The sequence below is a fragment of the Notolepis coatsorum genome (genome assembly GCF_963971535.1).
Source record: "Notolepis coatsorum genome assembly, chromosome: 20".
NCBI lineage: Eukaryota > Metazoa > Chordata > Actinopteri > Aulopiformes > Paralepididae > Notolepis > Notolepis coatsorum.
In genome coordinates, this window is record NC_140184.1 from 20,678,103 (window position 1) to 20,697,485 (window position 19,383).

Here is a 19,383-nt window from a genome sequence, read left to right on the forward strand (position 1 = left end):
ATCTACATAACCTATCGTTAATAAACCTTGTTATTAACTGAACCTCGGTTGACTGAGAACCTTCTTCTTCAGGATATCCACAATATCCCACAATTGGTAAGACTTGTTATTAACTGAACCTCGGTTGACTGAGAACCTTCTTCTTCAGGATATCCACAATATCCCACAGCACGTTCAACCTTTCTGATTGGTTGAAAATGGCCTTCATGTTTGAACTACATCGCCACCTACTGCTTTGGCATTGTACTTCATGTATATACATCACTGTGCTCAGGAGGCAAAACGATGTCTAACTTGCCTGCCATTACGTAGCGTTCTGAAAAACAAAACTGAAACTGAAAACTGAAAACGAAACTGGCCCTAGTGTAACCGCAGCCTTAGATTAGGTTAAAATGTATTGTTATTATACAGCACAGGTACAGTACAACAAGAATAAGTTTGGCATCCAACCAGAGTGCAAATGTAACAGTAAAGTGCAATAGTAATATACAATGTACAGGTGATTAAACTGGATATAAAATGTATAAATTAGTACTACTATAATTTTAGTAATAGTGCTAATCAGGTGTATGCACAGAGTTGTAGTATTAATTAATGTACTGTGATACAGGTATAAAGACACTATGGTAGTAAGGCTTAACTAAGAGTAGGTACGGGATATTTACAGATATACATGGTATCTACAAATATGTAAAAAGGATTATATGCAGGTATATTCAGACAGATATGGATATATATATATATATGCAGTAAATATTTAGAAATGTATATATAAGGTATATACAGCACTATTGTACATGCTATCATACAGAGTTATATGGGTAGACTAAAGCAGTGGTTCTCAACTGGTCTAGCCTCGGGACCCAACATTTTCCTTAGTCATTAAGTCGCGACCCAAAATTTTTAACCACTATGATTTATGTAAAAAAAAAAAATTGCAGTAATACGCAATCTTTCAAAACATGAAATAAACACAAAAAAGTGCAACAAAAGTGCAACTATTGCTAAAAACCCAATGAAATAAAAGAATAATAAATAATATATGCTTCTTAGCAGATTTCTTAGCTTAACATAACATACCTAAATTTGGGGGAACTAATGGGATAACTGAGTTTGCAACAAAAGTGCAACTAGGGCTAAAACCCAATGAAATAAAATAATAATAAATAATATGCTTCTTAGCAGATTTCTTAGCTTAACATAACAGACCTAAGTTTGGGGGAACTAATGGGATAACTGGGGTTGCAACAAAAGTGCAACTAGGGCTAAAAACCCAATGAAATTAAATAATAATAATAAATAATTATGCTTCTTAGCAGACTTCTTAGCTTAACATAACAGACCTAAGTTTGGGGGAACTAATGGGATAACTGGGATTGCAATAAAAGTGCAACTAGGGCTAAAGACCCAATGAAATAAAATAATAATAAATAATATGCTTCTTAGCAGATTTCTTGGCTTAACATAACAGACCTACGTTTGGGGGAACTAATGGGATAACTGGGGTTTCAACAAAAGTGCAACTAAGGGCTAAAAACACAATGAAATAAAGTAATAATAATAATAAATAATATATCCTTCTTAGCAGAATTCTTAGCTTAACATGCAGGGGACTAATGGGATAACTGGGGATGATGTTTGCTCCTGACAAGAGTCTCAAAGTCTGGGGTGATTGTAGACAAAGCAACTCTGAGGTCATGTTCAATGTCCAATCTGTTCCTCCGCTTTGTCTTCAGCTGACCAGAGCTGAGAAGCCACTTTCACAAAGATAGGTAGTAAAAAAAAAAAAAAAAAAATTTTTTTTTTTTTTTTTACACACATCCGCGACCCACTCAAAATGGCCCCACGACCCACTTTTGGGTCGCGACCCACCAGTTGAGAAACACTGTACTAAAGGATGAGGTAGGTAATTGTGATTATTATGATTACTATGATGCCCCCCCGGCTGTCAACATGGTACAGAGTTCAGGGAGATGACAGCTGAGGGAAAGAAGCTGTTCCTGAGTCTGCTTGACTTGGAGCGGAAGTTCCTGTAGCGCCTCCCGGAGGGGATGAGGGCAAACAGTCCATGATTGGGATGAGAGATGGCCTTCCTCAGACACCGTTTGTAATGGATAGACTCAATTGCAGGGAATGATGTACCGGTGAAGGTGATGCATTGGGCAGTTTTCGCCACCCTCTGCAGTGCTTTCTGGTCTGAGGCAGTGCAGTTGCCGTAAACAGACTGTGATGCAGTTAGTGAGAATGCTTTCTATGTGGGGGGCAGGGGTTCAAGCTACAAAAAGGGCACTTAACCCACCAACACCCAGTGTTCATATTTGACAAGCCCCCTTCGGCCCTATCTGTGCACACCACTGTTTCTATGGCGCACCGGTAAAGAGGTTCACGGTTGTTTTTGACCGTTGTGGTCAATATTATAATTTACTGCAGTGCTTTTTGACCAGGACCTTCAATTATTCAGGACCTTAACACTTTGGATGCCAGCGACGCGTTTTGTCGTTAGTTCATGCCGCCAGTTGAGTGCCGGCAACGCTATAGCGTTTGTTTGTCGTATTTTTTTTTATTGGCGATTTGAATTCATATTTCATCAATCGAGACTCACGCTAGTGTTGCAGAGTCTCTCTGAGCTCAATTTGGAAGATACCGCCCCCTATCGTCTCTCCCTGTGTAACTGCACCCCATTAGTTTAGACTGATGAAGGGGGGGGGGGGCAGTTTCCTCATGTTACTTTTCCGTCAAGCCAACTGAAGAGACCAAGTGATCGCCGGCCCTCAAAACAGCGTGGATTATGTATTTCCAGCACCCAACACTGAATCAATAAACGCGATCAATATTTGGAATGGCGATCAGGAATTGGAATAATCTTTTTGGATAACATCTGAACTGAGGTAAGGAATCTATTTTACCAGTCTTAGGATAATCAGAGCTGTTTTCACCTATATATCAACGTGTCCCATATGTGTGTGTGAGGCTGTGAGTGTGTGCTCGCTGATCAGGAAATAAGATAATCGATTTTTCAGCCCGCTTCCCTAGCGTGCATAAGTACACATATACTATTGATAATCTAGCGTTTATTTGAAAACAATTCATAAATAGGCCGAAAAATTACAACGTTTTTGTGTATGCCAGAATATTCCAGTAAATGCCATTTATCACGGAATCTATATATTTTCCTGAAAAACGAGGGCTTTTCAAAATGCTATAAAACGGAAATGAACCGATTAAAAAACAATCCGTTTCGACAATGTTGACTGCAAACAAGTCATTGATAAGCGACGGGCAGATTAGACACATAGCCATAATTTAAGACAGAGATTATGCGTTCACACGCTATCATTGAAGTGGGTGCTGGCATTTAACTACGTTTTACCATGTTAACTAGTGGCATCCAAAGTGTTAAAGGTGAATATGAGTGAAGTGAGAGACAGCCTTGGGATTTCTGAGGTTGAGCTGCTCCATTGGACGATTTACATTAGATTAGATAGATCAGATTCAAAACAAATGCCAGGAAGACGTGCGAGTGCCCACGCCGAAATCGACGTTTCTAGTTTTCTAACCGCCGCTTCGAAATTGGAAACCGCCCCTGCCTTATGAGAGAGATTGATATTAGAAGACCTTGTTGGAGGTAAAGAGCCTGTGTGAACCACAGACAAAGCTAGTTTAAGAAGCTATTAATGTACCCCTGCTGAAGGAGCTGCCCTCCTTTGGGCAAAAGGATTACAATATGTGTGAGAGGTCTATATAATTCTAGCAAGCAATGGCTACCCCAGGCACAGACTCTTCAACCTCCTGCCATCAGGCAGGCGATACAGGATAAGAACTACGAGACTGACAAACAGTTTCTACCCACAGGCCATCAGGCTTGTGAATGCCAGCTCCCCCACCTAGCTCCCCCCCCCCCCCCCCCCCCCCCCCACAGACACCAGGCAGACACTCTGACCTGACTGCTGCTGTGACCACACTGTCACCCTTCCCCCGAACTATGAATCACTAAAGACACTTTTTTAACTGCTGCTGTGACCCACTGTCACCTCCATTTATATTGTAAACACTGATCGGAACGTGCAATGTTACTCACTGTACCTTGTATATATTATATATATCTATTTTTACCTTATTTACTAGCACTCGCTTGTATTTAAATATGTTTTAGTTAAGTATTGTGTGATTTTGTGTGAAGGGCGGACTAGCAAAGTAAGATTTTCATTGTGTGGCAAACTGTCTGTTTAACTGTACACATGACAATAAACACTCTTGAATCTCTTGAATCTACTCCTAACACCCTGTAAAATTACCACTTTTAATCTAAAGTTCTGGAGGGACGTTTCTTGGGAGGGAATGTGGCTAATGAATGAAAAGAATGGAATAAACGGACCCATAAGGCTGACCCATGAGCTGGTTGCAGTCTATTAACTGGCTACGGCTATTATGTACAATATTGACATACTTTTGACGTTTTATAAAACATTTCAAGAGCGGAACCTGTTTGACTGTGTTATCGCCGAGCATTCTGGGTGATTCAAGGTGTTGAAATGGAACGATTTAGAGACCCACATACAGCACACTGTGCGGTATGCTAAAGATGAATGGACAGGATTCTTCCAGCAGCGGGTCGATGGATGGAGTATCGCGTGACAGATGTGTTCTCTGTGACCCTGAGAGAAGTAGATGCTTCAGAAGACTTTCTTTGGCTAATATTTAGTAGGGTTGGGCAGGGGCGTAGCTGTAGATTGTGGGCCCCATGAAAGAATGTATTTGTAGGCCCCCAGTGAATGCGAGTGCGCGTAGGCGCGCAAGAGAATTTCTTTTGGCCATTTATTTATTGATGAAAACGCATAATATGGTTTTTACCTATACATTCGGATCAGCAGTTCAGCACCTGCACTGTTGGTGGGTGAGCCTAGTAAAGGATGTCGCATTGTGTTCATCTTCAATGAATGGACCAATGCAATAGTCTACCAAAGCCCCCCCTCTCTCTATATATATCACACACACACACACACACACACACACACACACACACACACACACACACACACACACACACACACACACACACACACACACACACACACACACACACACACACACACACACACACACACACACACACACACACACACACACACACACACACACACACACACACACACACACTTCAGAAACAAACATAGTATCAATGAGAGCATCAATAATACACCTGAGTGATGTCTAGTAAAAAAAAGAGCTGGGCCCTTGGAATCATCCTAAGCTACCCCCCGCCCCCCCAGCTACGCCCCTGGGGTTGGGTACCGAACTATGTACTTTTAAACAGAGTACCGATTCATGCTAGATCAATCGGTACCAAATTATATATATATATTACTGTCCCGCCTCTTGGGTCTTTGGAAAGACCAGACGAGGTCAGAGGAGTTTGATAATATTTACTCAGGATGGCCAGATAATGTTGATATGTAAACATTTAAAAACATAGACTGATTTAGTGTGGTGTATAACAACAATAAATCGCTAAATTCGAAGTTCTAAATAAATAACAATGTTGAAATTGAGACGTTTGGACTTATTTTTTACAACTGAAATTACATTCATTGTTATTACAGAGAGAGTTACTGAAAAAAAGTACTGTTGGGTACCGATACCGAATTCCAGGAACTGGTACCGGTATCGATTCAAATGTGAACGGTACCAAACACTAATTTTTTTTTTTTGTATTATCTTTTCCCCCCCCCCTTCTTTTTCCGTTTTTCTCCCCTCCCAATGTTAGTCGTTATGCCAATTCCCAATCCCCTTCCTGGTCGTTGCGCACTCTACCCCCTACCGTCGGTCCGGGAGGGCGGAGACTATCACATGCTTCCTCCGACACATGTGTACCCAGCCCACCGCTTCTTTTCACCTGGCAGCGCGGACTCTCACTGGGAGAGTGTAACGTGTGGAAGGTCACACTACCTCTCCCAGATCTTTCCCTTGCTGTGCAGGCGACCGAACTGTAGGAGTCGCTGTTTACAACGACCAGGACCCACCCTCGCCGGGTTTCCCACCCGCTAACACTGCCAATTATGTTAGTATGGGCGGTCGGCCAACCCGGAAGCACCACAGCTGGATTCGATCCCACTGTCTCTGTGGTGGTAGACAGACGCTTAGTCCGCTGCGCTACCCGGCCACCCACCCAACACTAATCTTAAGGAAGTTCACGTAAGGTTCCTCACATCAGATGACATACCCCTCCTTCTACATGGTTGAAAATATGAATACATTATTTGTCCTTGTTTTGACAGTTCAATCCGTGCGTCTATGGTCATCGTGATTTCGGTCAGAGGCAAACCACGAAGGCCATAGGGAAAGGCGGCAGCAAATCTAAAGTAGGCCTATATATTCTTTCATGTGGGTTAACACGCATCAGGATTTCACCTTCCTCAAGTGTTCCAGGCTGTCAGTCACAACAAGCTCAGTAGACCAACCTCCTGCCATCCAGCCTGTCAGTCACAAGCTCAGTGGAGCGGCCCAGTGAAGAGCACTGCAGCAGAGCAGAATACTAAGGTAAAGGTGGCAAATGAGGATACTACACCTTTCTCTCTCTGGCCTCAATTGTTTTATCCATTCATCGCAGGTGCCTTGCATTGTTCATTTCAATATCTGTAATAGTACAGTAGTCCACACACGCACACGTGTGCATTCAGTTAAGTTGGAATATGACTGTAATACAAACAGTTCCGTTTGTCAGGTACATGTAACACAGAATACAGTGTTTACATCTGTCTGCTTGAGAAAATACCATGTTCTGCAATAAAAATTATTGAAGTGAGATGAACAGACTGAACTTTATTTTATTAGATAAAACATGTTGACAAAGTTTTACTTTGCAGTTGAAAAAAGGTAATAAATCGCAATATATCGCAATATTAATATCGCAATACTCAGCACATCGCAATATATTTAGTATCGCAATACTATCGTATCGTGATAGTATCGTATCGTGAGGCCTCTGGTGATTAATAGTTAGGACTAGCAAGTATAGCATAGGGAGTAGGACATGGAGTAAAACTGTATATTTTATAGTAGGGTACATAGGACCCAGTGCCTTTAATTCGTAGCTCAACATTGTATTGCTTTTATCTCAGGATTTATTACATGTCTATTTGATCATGTCTATTTTATCTCCACTTTATCATCTTCTACTTATTTTATTTACTATTGTATTCTTGCACAATCGAAGCGGGCATGGCCAACCACATTTCACTGTATGCCCTGGTATGTATGTGATAAATAAACCTCTTGAATCTTGAATCTTTCATCTTTAAACATCCAAATGAAACCCTCTGGTGGTGCAAGAGTCTCATGAAGTGGGGTACCGTTATATCTTCCAATGTCTTTTCAAAGGGGCAGGCCAAGGAAAGAGGCCACCCTGGATCTGGAGGAGTCAGGCATACTAGAACACTATCGATCTGCTGCAATCTTTGGCACTTCCCTAAAGCACTTAGCAATGATCTTTATGGTGCATTTTGTCAAGGCTATAAGATAAACACACCCACGCACGCGCACACACACGCACACACACACCTACACCTTTAATATTCAATCTGCTAGAATAACTAAGCTCTCCGGGAGGATGTCGTCGTCCATTTGGCACGGCGCCGCCGTCCATTTCACCTCCAGCCATACGCCGGCTTCCCAGCCAACTTTAAGATTAACGTCCCCCACCACTCCACTGCAGCCTAAGTTAGGCTCGACCGATAAATAAGCTAGCGTGTGATTGAGGAACAGTGGGGGAAACGGAGGGAACGAGAACAGAGTGGCAACGTCACTCTCACTGTCTGGCTGGCTAATGGAGAAAGGAGCACTGCAGTGGGGCCACTATCCTCCAGGGGGCAATTATCGTCAGACGCTCTCTGAGAACCGGGTGCAATTTCTGTCATCATGTAAACAATATGGCGCGCACACCACACACACAGCCACTTGCCTCACTGATCCAATCAGTCACCTCACTCTGCCTTCCCGGACGGCTCCATTATCCCAGTTACAGTACATGTGAGGATCAATGGCGCTATGGCCCTGCCAGATGCTAATAGGATGGGCCTCTGTTCTTTTGGTCAGGAGTCCGGTGCAACGAGGACAGACTGAGGCCTTCGAGTGTCTTCGTTCTCTGTGTGTGAGCCGCTGAATTCAGATGAACTTGTTCTTAAAAGGGAGAATCCACTCCAACACAGAATTTATATTTTGTGCGATTCCAGTGATCTTGGACAGTTAAGTCATCAGCTAGATAGTCAACCGGCTCCCTCAGCTGTAAATCAAGACTAGACTTTGTGATGTCATAGGAAGCTGCAATATTTGTTGAAGGCGAACTGTGTATCAAAATACCAATCTGAATTAAGTATTGCGGTGCTGCAGAGATGCCAATCATATTCTCCGAGCTTAACACTTTGCGGCGATTTATGCCTCAGAGGACAGAGGTTTGTTTACAAACCGATGTACTTTCTAAGAGCTATATATATAATTTATAGTATTGCTATCTGTCCATTCTCATTGTCACTTGAGTGCATAAACCGTGCCTTCATAATGGCTTAAAGAAAATAAAAATCCATCGGTTGGTTGTCATTTTATAGCGTCGTGAATATAAGGTTTATCACGCTTTTCGTCTAGTCTTTTTTCCAGGAAGCTAGATAATAGGCTAAACGTTGGCGCCGTTATATCAAACGTCGTTTCTGCTGTATATATACGAATGAAATAAAACAAACTGCGTAGCATCCGGACTATTACAGAGCATCTATGGATGAAATGGGGGCGGCGGGGAACGCCGATTAGTATTATTGATTAGCAATAGAGTGTGCGTTCAGGTAGCCAATGTCAGTGATCTATCACGTTAGGTTTTAAAACAATGTCCAATCCAGCTGTAATTTGGGGGAATAGTATCCTACCGTCAGGCCATGCAGCATTTCTTCATTAGTCATCGGATTCTGGTAGATCGATATGTCCATTGGCTAATCATAAATCCCATTATTCCAGGCTGAAATATGCGTTCGGTAACTGGATCAAAGATGGAGGGTCTTCGTTTGGAATCGAGGCTCATATGATCCGCCCACAGACTGTAAAATAATATTTTTTTTATAAATCCCCTCAATGATACTGCAGTGGAGCAATGGCGCCCCTAAGCGGATCTGGCCGGTATTGCATGTTTCGAAAATCAAATATGTGGGTAGGTCATGGATCTCGATCGCGGATGTTAATAGCGTTATAAATATGGAATAAAACAATAACAACTTGCCACGGCTATATACGTGGCTCTGGTCCACAACGCATGGCACCCAAACCCGTATATATACGTGGACGGTCCACATAGTGTTAAGGGAATATACCACCATGATCATTTGAATATGTTTTTCAATGAAAATGAGAATGATGATGCACAGATTATCATTCCCTCTAATATTGTGAATCATATCACAATTGCAATATCAATCACAATAATCGCAATTAGATATATATTTCGTTCAGACCTAACTACTAATAGAATTATTGTTAAAGGAAGCTTATTTAAAATTGCTTTCCAGACAGGGACAAGCCAGATGCACTAAGACGATGACAATGACATAATAGATGTGGTCATAGGCCTGAGAGATATAGTCAAAATATGCTATTATAATATATATATTTTTAACAGTAATTTGATATTCGTTTTTTTACAGTGCAAATGACAGTGCAGTGATTGGCATGTTTTTAATATATATTTTTTTATTTATCATACCATCCCAATTCAGTCGTTATGCCAATTCCCCCCTCCCCTTCCTGGTCGTTGCTCGCATGTGCCCCCCACTGGTCGGTCTAGGGAGCCCTGAAGTCTATCAGATAACGTGTGGGAGGTCACACTACCCTCACCATCTCCCTTCCTCGCTGTGTAGGCGCCCTGACCGACCTGTAGGAGTCGCTGTTTACAACGACCAGAATACCACCCCACCGGCTTCCCTCCCGCTGACTCTGCCAATTGAGTCAGTATGACGGCCGGCCAAGCCGGAGGCAACGCTGACAGCCGGATTCAATACCAGTGTCTCTCACTCGTTGGTGACGAGCGCTTAGTCCGCTGTGCCACCCAGCCGCCATATCTTTTTTCTTTTGTAATATAATCATGGTGCCTTTTCATTCAAAATGATATATTTCAATCACATTATTCATCCCAAAGTCTTTATAATACTGGTGCAAGGATGATTTTCTAGATTCACTTAAAAGATACATGTATAATTTTATTTATAATTTGTATATTTAGCTGACGACGGTATAGTAAAAAATCCATACCTTTGCATGGATCCATGGCGGTATGCCTTAATATTCGATATACCTCCCAGCCCTACATGATCGACACAGAACACAACACTTCTAATTATGTTTTTTTTTTGGGATATCAAGCCTCCAGCTGGTACATCTCTCACTCCCTCCCGGGACATGAGTCAGCTAACCAGGCCTGATGGCTGAAGACAGACAAACACAGAGGGAAGGATGGAGGGAGGGAGGGAACAAGCTTGCATTTGTATGGTTGTATTCCGACTTTGGACTGTGTGTGTGCGAGGGGTGGACAGTGGGAGGCAGGGACAAGTTAAAGCACTCTATCATCCTTGCAGCTGGACCTCATCATACCTCATCCCGTAATAACTCCATTGCAGAGTTCTGTCAGACAAGGCTGATTCTCTCTGTGTGTCTGTGTCTTTGTAAGAATCTGCACGTGTGGAGGAATTGTGTACTATTAGATTATGGGAAAGGGAATTTTTTGAGCATAATAAATCATACAGCACTGGTGTATCAGTCAGTCACATCAGTCTAGCCTAAGCATAGCATGCATGGGCCCACAGAACAAGCTTGACGAGAGTCTGAAAATGTCTAAATCCTTTAAAACATAAAAAAAATCACTGAAAGAGGAACTGCTTAAATCATATCTCTAATTAGAATCATAACTTAGGTATATAAATTGTCTGTATTTATGTATCTATGTTGTACGTCAGTTAGTAGGTAGGTGTGTAAACCTACCCACAACGTTGTATGTTTTGTTTTGTTTATTGTTTTTGTTGTTTATGTTCTGTCTATATTTGTGTTCAGGCTCCCTCCAAAAGCTTTAAATAGCTTCTTGGAAGACCTGGCACATGCACACAATTGCGACGTTGTTGTATCACATGAGGATATTTACATGTAATGTATCGTGTGCGTGTGCGTGTGTGTGTGTGTGTGTGTGTGTGTGTGTGTGTGTGTGTGTGTGTGTGTGTGTGTGTGTGTGTGTGAATAAATAAATTCATTCATTCATTCTCTGCCCACACAGAGACAGAAGGGTCCAGAGACCTCACACTCCACCCACAATAACTTGACAACAGGTAGCTGCAGCTATTTGGGACACGGAGCTAGTTAGCTTAGCCTGTCCAGCAGCTAACATTATCCCATCGTTCGTGGCAATTATATTACATGTCATTGATCTACTGGTCGACTACGGCCGACTGGTTGGGCACCACTGGTCTAATAGAAATAAATGCATTCAAACAAGAAACTAATGTATAGAAAATAGCATGGCAAACAAAAATTGCCAGGCCTAATGCGAGCCAGGGAAGTGCTGTGCGTTTGTAACGTGGCTTCATGTTTTTCATCCACTTGTTTTTGGTTGAGGTCTGAACTCTCAAATTGCCCATAAATATCATTTTTGTGGGTATTCTCCAGTTGTTGCTGTGGTGTTATCTGCCCACGCCCGTGTTTAGGTACAAGCTCGCAAAACCACGCCCCCCGTTCTCCCGGGGCCGAATCAGAGACCACCTATTCCAACTGATCCCGTTCAGCGGGGGGTGAAACGAATCAGCGCCGTTTCGCATCGCAAAAGGGGTGAGTGAGAACACTCCCCCCCCGTTCTCGGGAGCAGTGATTCGATCTCCAAACGTGAGTGAGAAAGGGCCCTTAGATGCTGGTTGTCCCAGAAGATTAGATTAGACAGATCGCCTAGCAAGAAATAATCATCAACACCTACAACTCCCAACATCAAGACGACTCTCTCCCTTCAGTATCTAGTAGTAGTAGTAGTAGTAGTAGTACACTGTATCGCTTCAGTATCTCTCTCTCTACACTATCGCTTCAGTATCTCTCTCTACACTGTATCGCTTCAGTATCTCTCTCTACACTGTATCAGAGTGGGTCTGTCACTGACGCCGGGGCAGCACGCACGCACACATACACACAACATTCACTCATCATATACATTCATACATAATCAAACATGCATAGATATCCATTAATCTAAGCATACATGCATTTATACATACATTCATATATCCATTCATACATATATTTATTTATTGTGTTGTGTATATGTATTTATTTATTGGGTTGTGAGGGTATTTGGTGTTGGAGGTTGTTTTTAGATAATGTGTGTATAGGAAACAGTAATTCAATTGATGTGTAGCACCTGTTTAGTCTTGTTAATTAATTATGTGTGGCACCTGTGGAGGGGGAGGAGTGCAGGTGTCATGAGGGCTGCGTGCCCAAGGTTCTGGGTTCTTGCCCTGCACCAGTTGCAACGTAGGTGACTGAGGCCCCGTTTAGACGAGCGTTTTGTGAACAGAAACCGCAAAAGTCATCTTGCGGTTTCACTTTTAATTTGACGTTTAGACGAGCGTTTTGGAGTGGAATTCTCCGTGCAGACGACGCTGTAACGACGGAGACCCGCTGTCACACGATTGGCGCATATGTCACATGACGTGCTATGAAGACCCGCCCTACTCTGCCTCTGATTCGCAGACTGTGAATGGGGAATGTGATTGCACCAAAGCAGAGTCACTCACAGACAGTGGGTCCACTCACGCCGCGGGACAGATTCTTGTGTATTTAACCCTTTCACTGCCACACGACAGCCGGTTGTGTGATAGTAAAGGGGTAACCTTCTGTCGTGTGGCAGTGAAAGGGTTAAAAGTACTGCCAATGTAGCCTTCAGGTGATCTCCGTTGATATAAGTCAGACATACTTGCTTTGTTTACGTCTCGGCTACTGGCGCATACCTGCTACCTGTGACGTAAGCAGTACGCGCGACCAGAGCCGTGACAAACCTTTCGTCATCGTTTTATCAGATTTATACGTTTTAACAGTTTAGACGAGAGCGCAAAGCTTTTGCGTTTCTAGGAATTCCACCCTGGAAGGTAGTCTCACTTTTTTGCGGTTTCACCCCGTAAAAACGCCGTTTCCGTATAAACGAAAGGCACATCTGAAAAAATATTTTTGCGGATTCACCTGCTAGCGTTTCCGTCTAAACAGGGCCTGAGGGAAGTGCCGTATGTGTCTGTTAGTCTGTTTGTCTCTGAGGTGGTGCTTCACCAGATAACGGTTGCAAAATGGGTAACTAGGGAAGCGCCACCCAGTAAGTGTTTTGTCTATCAGATTAAGTTATTGTGGAACGCATCTGATAGACTGCAGAGGTAGTATAGTTTAGTTATTTATTAAGTTTATGTCACTTGTTATGTAATGTCACCTCTGCACCGTGGATGGCCGGCAATAAACACCCACCAACAACACCTGTGATTCCGACTACGCCATCATTGTTGTGAGTTTGGAGGAGTTCGAGAGAGGACCCCGTCACAATCTCTCTCTACACTGTATCGCTTCAGTATCTCTCTCTACACTGTATCGCTTCAGTATCTCTCTCTACACTGTATCGCTTCAGTATCTCTCTCTACACTGTATCGCTTCAGTATCTCTCTCTCTAAACTGTATCGCTTCAGTATCTCTCTCTACACTGTATCGCTTCAGTATCTCTCTCTACACCGTATCGCTTCAGTATCTCTCTCTAAACTGTATCGCTTCAGTATCTCTCTCTACACTGTATCGCTTCAGTATCTCTCTCTACACTGTATCGCTTCAGTATCTCTCTCTAAACTGTATCGCTTCAGTATTTCTCTCTACACTGTATCGCTTCAGTATCTCTCTCTACACTGTATCGCTTCAGTATCTCTCTCTACACTGTATCGCTACAGTATCTCTCTCTACACTGTATCGCTTCAGTATCTCTCTCTACACTGTATCGTAGGGGTGGACGGTATGGTCTAAAATTTATATCACGGTATAATTTGAAGCATAGACGGTAACGGTATATATCACGGTATCATCGTTTTTGATAAATTTTTTTTTTTTAATTTTATATAATTTTTATTTTTTTTTATATAAAATATATATATTATATAATTAGACTTGTACTTGTATTATCTGCGAGACATCGCCACCACGCAACAAGCTCCACTGTCTGTGTGTACATTAGTAGCCTCCAGCTACGGCCAGTATTCTCCGGAGCTGCAGCTGGACCTATACTCGAGTAGCCTCGAGCTACGGCCAGGATTCACCGGCGCTGCAGCTGGGCCCTAGTATTGGTATAACGTTAAATCACATTCACAAGCCCTCAGCTCGAATACGCATCGAATCAGTGTTATAAGACATTGATATCAGGAGCTATCTGTAGCTACTGCTAGCCGGATATATAACGTTAATACAACGCCTCAGTGAATTATTTAGTTCAATGGGACATTTCGTTTTGAACGGTGAACCAACTTGCGTTAACGTGAGCTAACGGCTAACGGAGCTATCATACACGTCTACTCTCTACTAGACTTGATGGAGCGTTTGTTGATGTCAGGAGCTATCGGTAGCTGGCCGACTAGATACCGTTCGGTTAGACAATGCCTCATCATGTATTAAACTAAAAGTGAATAGTTGACTGGGTCATTTTGTAACGGTAGCTAAGCTAACGTTAGCTCAGGGAGACGTCCCGTCCCACTGTAGACCCGTGTTTACATGCGTGCGGGAGGGGCTGGCACGCCCACTGCGCGAAGCCTCCTAAATAACTTTTTCCAGTTCGCACATATCTATTATCTATGACTAATTCTATCTATTTTTAGGGGCAAATGCCAGTGAAATAGTCGCGCTGTGGTTACATGACGTCATTGCTATTTTAGAGCTGCACTACCGGTTACACGGTATAGGCAAAATCCATACCGTAGAGCAAATTCATACCGTTTATACCGTATACCGTTTATACCGTCCACCCCTACTGTATCGCTTAAGTATTTCTCTCTACACTGTATCGCTTCAGTATCTCTTCTACACTGTATCGCTTCAGTATCTCTCTCTACACTGTATCGCTTCAGTATTTCTCTCTACACTGTATCGCTTCAGTATCTCTCTCTACACTGTATCGCTTAAGTATTTCTCTCTACACTGTATCGCTTCAGTATCTCTCTCTACACTATCGCTTCAGTATCTCTCTCTACACTGTATTAGGGATGGGAATTGATAAGATTTTATCGATACGATTCCATAATCGATTCTGCTTATCAATCCGCTTCTTTATCGATTCCCTTATCAATTCCTGATGCATTTATAATTTAAATAAATAAATTGGAAATGCAACAGAACTAAGCTGGTTAGAATAACAACATGCAACTTGACATTTCTGATTGTCATTTATCATTTATTGTTGAGCCCCCATGTCAGAAAAATACAAAAAAACTGTAAAAAGATTATTAACATACACTTAAATAAAATAAATAATGTATTTGAGAACTAATTTAATCTATTGAACTGTAGTTGCATTCAACAGGTCGTTATTGCAAAAGATAATTGTTAGCAATAACCTACCTGTATAAATAAAGGCCAGCTCAGTGTTCTCTCTCTGTCTCTCTCTGCAATGAGCATGGCTATTTAGCTAGCTAGCTAGCGGCTAACATTAATTTACCATGTAAATGAATGACTAGGATGCAAAGCACTTTCAGTTTTCACTGCACACACAAAACGGTTGCAATATCGAGCCCTTTAGGTTTTCCTAGTCAAGGAATCAAATAGTCTGCTATGGCTGCATGCGTGGCGCTAACGTTATTGTTAAAACATGGCATTGATAAGAGGAATCGATAGTCACAGAGGCATGCAATTCCAGGAATCGGACAATTAGGAACCAGTTCCCAATCGATTCCGATTCTCGATTCCCATCCCTACACTGTATCGCTTCAGTATCTCTCTCTACACTGTATCGCTTCAGTATCTCTCTCTACACTGTATCGCTTCAGTATCTCTCTCTACACAGTAAATTTCGCAGAGTAAATTTTTTTCAAACTGAGTCCATTTGAGCCCAAGTGAGTAAAATGTTACTCAGTTTGAGTAAAATGTACTCAGCGAAATGTACTGTGTACACTGTATCGCTTCAGTATCTCTCTCTACACTGTATCGCTTGCTTTTCTATTTAAAGTATAATCTGTAAATACTCATGTCAGTGTAAATACCATAAAAACTCATATAAGTATAAATACTGTAAATACTCTGTAAATACAACTGCCATGTGAGTATTTGGTGTAGACTACAGCCCGCCGATACTGGATATTTAGGGCTGATACCGATATTAGAGAGTAAATAATTCCAATATCGATATATTGGTCAATATTCTTTATATATATATATATATATATATATATATATATATATATATATATATATATATAAGGTGTGCGATATATGTCGTCGCACACCTTACTTCTTCCACCCTCACTTTGTAAAAAAATATATAAATAAAATAAAAACAATTTAACTTAATTATATTTGAGCTGAAACCAAACTAGTTTGCGTTGCATGTTCTATTCTATATCATATTCTAAATAGCTTAATCCTCACTAATGATAATTTTTCTTTGTATTATTATCATCAACTATCCAGTTTTTTATAGTGTAACGTTTGGCTACTTAAAATCATTGAACGTACAGAGAGAGAGAGAGACAAAGGGAGAGGGAAAGAGGGAAAGGGTCTCAGGCTCGCTCAGCCCCTCCCATTTCTCACTTAAAGTTGCTCAGAAGACTACTTTGCTCTGAGCGGCTCCACCGGTTAGTTTAACTGTTCTGGGACCAGCTTAGTCAACGTTAGCAGCTAACATTTGTTTAGGTTTTCACCGCAACTTGGGCATACAGGGATAGCGAGGATGCAAAGCATGTTAGACACATTGGACCTGTTGCTTGTGTGGCTCACGAGAGGAGTTGTCACACAGGGGAACGCAGGGCTGAACAGCTAGATATCATAGCTTCTACAGAGGAGTTGTCACACAGGGGAACGCAGGGCTGAACAGCTAGATATCATAGCTTCTACAGAGGAGTTGTCACACAGGGGAACGCAGGGCTGAACAGCTAGATATCATAGCTTCTAGAGAGGAGTTGTCACAGGGAAACGCAGGGCTGAATAGCTAGATATCATAGCTTCTACAGAGGAGTTGTCACACAGGGGAACGCAGGGCTGAATAGCTAGATATCATAGCTTCTACAGAGGAGTTGTCACACAGGGGAACGCAGGGCTGAATAGCTAGATATCATAGCTTCTACAGAGGAGTTGTCACACAGGGGAACGCAGGGCTGAATAGCTAGATATCATAGCTTCTAGAGAGGAGTTGTCACAGGGAAACGCAGGGCTGAACAGCTAGATATCATAGCTTCTACAGAGGAGTTGTCACACAGGGGAACGCAGGGCTGAATAGCTAGATATCATAGCTTCTACAGAGGAGTTGTCACACAGGGGAACGCAGGGCTGAATAGCTAGATATCATAGCTTCTACAGAGGAGTTGTCACACAGGGGAACGCAGGGCTGAACAGCTAGATATCATAGCTTCTACAGAGGAGTTGTCACAGGGGAACGCAGGGCTGAACAGCTAGATATCATAGCTTCTAGAGAGAACACTGGACCTATGCAGGGGGGGGGGGGGGGGGTCATTGAACTGTTAGCATCATCTTTATCTGCACACGTGTTCTTAAATACATTTTCCAGCCACAAATGTGAGTGAAACGCTCGCACTGTAGCCCTGCATTATGTTCTGTAAAAAGTAAAAACGTTCCATATTGGCGCCTATCGGCCAACATATAGGTCAATATTTAATCGGTCAGGCTCTAGTGTAGACTTGAAGTGAACGTGTGCGTGTGTGTGTGTGTGTGTGTGTGTGTGTGTGTACCTGATGGTGATGACCTCTCCTCGGTCTCCCTGAATGTTCCAGCTACAGTTCATCCCAGGGGGGTAGTTGAGGGGCCACGAGGGGCTGTAGATCACCCCCCTCCTCTCTGTGTGCAGCTCCACCTTGCCACTGCAGGCCGCTGAATGAGAGAAAGAGATAGAGAGAAAGAGCACAAAATAGTGATGAATATACAGTGGTGTTTAAAAAAAAGTTCAGAAATGAAAATAATTATATACATATACACACACACAGGGCCGCCTGGGAGAAATGCGAGGCCCTGTGCGAGATTTAACGCGAGCCCCCCCCCCCCCCCCCCCCCCCCCAAGGTAAAAAAAAAAAAATAAAAATTATATATATATATATATATTTTTTTTATTTTTTATTTTTTTTATACAGTCAACATATTCTTAAATAATAGCGCTGCCCGAGGCGGGGCATGATACAGTCAACATATAGCAAAAGAGAGAGCGAGAGAGAGCTCCCGTTCTACAGTCAATATACAGTGTACAGAGAGAGAGAGAGAGAGAGAGAGAGAGACACATTGGAAAGAAATTGAAATGCTATTTGGCCCTAAACAGAGAGTACACAGTGGCAGAATACCTGAGCACTGTGACTGAAGATCCTTGAGCACAGCCTAGCCATCGAGAAAGGCCGCCATAGGCAGACTGTGTGTGTTAGAAAGAGAGAGAGAGAGAGAGAGAACATGTGTGTTTGTCATGTGTGTGTGTGTTAGAGAGAGACTATAGCATGTATGAGAGATTCAAAAGGACAAAGATCAACAATCCAACAAGAAGAGCGTCTATACCAGAGAAACCAAAGCAGCAAGGAGCCAATGGCCGACATCAGCTAAATAGGCTAGCCAGGTACTGTGACACCAGGCCACGTGACACACAGCTTTGGCCAACGGCCCAACGCTACCCAAGCTACACAAACGACCATTCACACACAGCACATGTCGTATCTCCAAATGTTGTGAAGTAGCATATGTTTTGCCTGGAAAAAAACATCGTTATTAACAAAACATTCGGGAGGGGAAGGAAGGAAGAGTGGGGTAATGTCATGACATTTTACCTGCACGAGGAACACAGGTCTCCACGTTGACGAAAGGCCTCTCGCTGTCGGGACAAAGCTATGGCCAGAGCCTTGTCATGGTGCAGGCCCGACTACATCTTCTGTCAAAGATGATGTCGTAGTCAGAGTGCCAGGGCCTGCTATTCTCAAGGCTAACTGATAGCATCAAACGAACGTTCACAGCTGACGCTAAACAGCTAACTGGCTAACAGTTAGCTCAATCAGGCACCTGGCTGCATGTAGTAGCCGCATAGCTTGCTTCTGCGTTAGCTAACAGCTAACAAGCTATGCGGCTACTGTCTACATACAGCCAGGTGCTCTCAGCAGGCACACACAGTTA

The 19,383-nt window shown here is 42.6% G+C and overlaps 1 protein-coding gene across 1 annotated transcript in view; it reads right to left on the reverse strand.

Moving 5' to 3' along the window:
* Positions 1–19,383, reverse strand: part of lrp3 (low density lipoprotein receptor-related protein 3) — a gene marked incomplete at its 3' end in the record, with an annotated part of 96,479 nt that overhangs the window by 39,199 nt on the left and 37,897 nt on the right. The window contains exon 2 of the mRNA XM_084337070.1: positions 17,973–18,111. Within this exon, the coding sequence (XP_084193196.1) occupies positions 17,973–18,111 (139 nt within the window). The remainder of the gene's footprint in view (positions 1–17,972; positions 18,112–19,383) is intronic.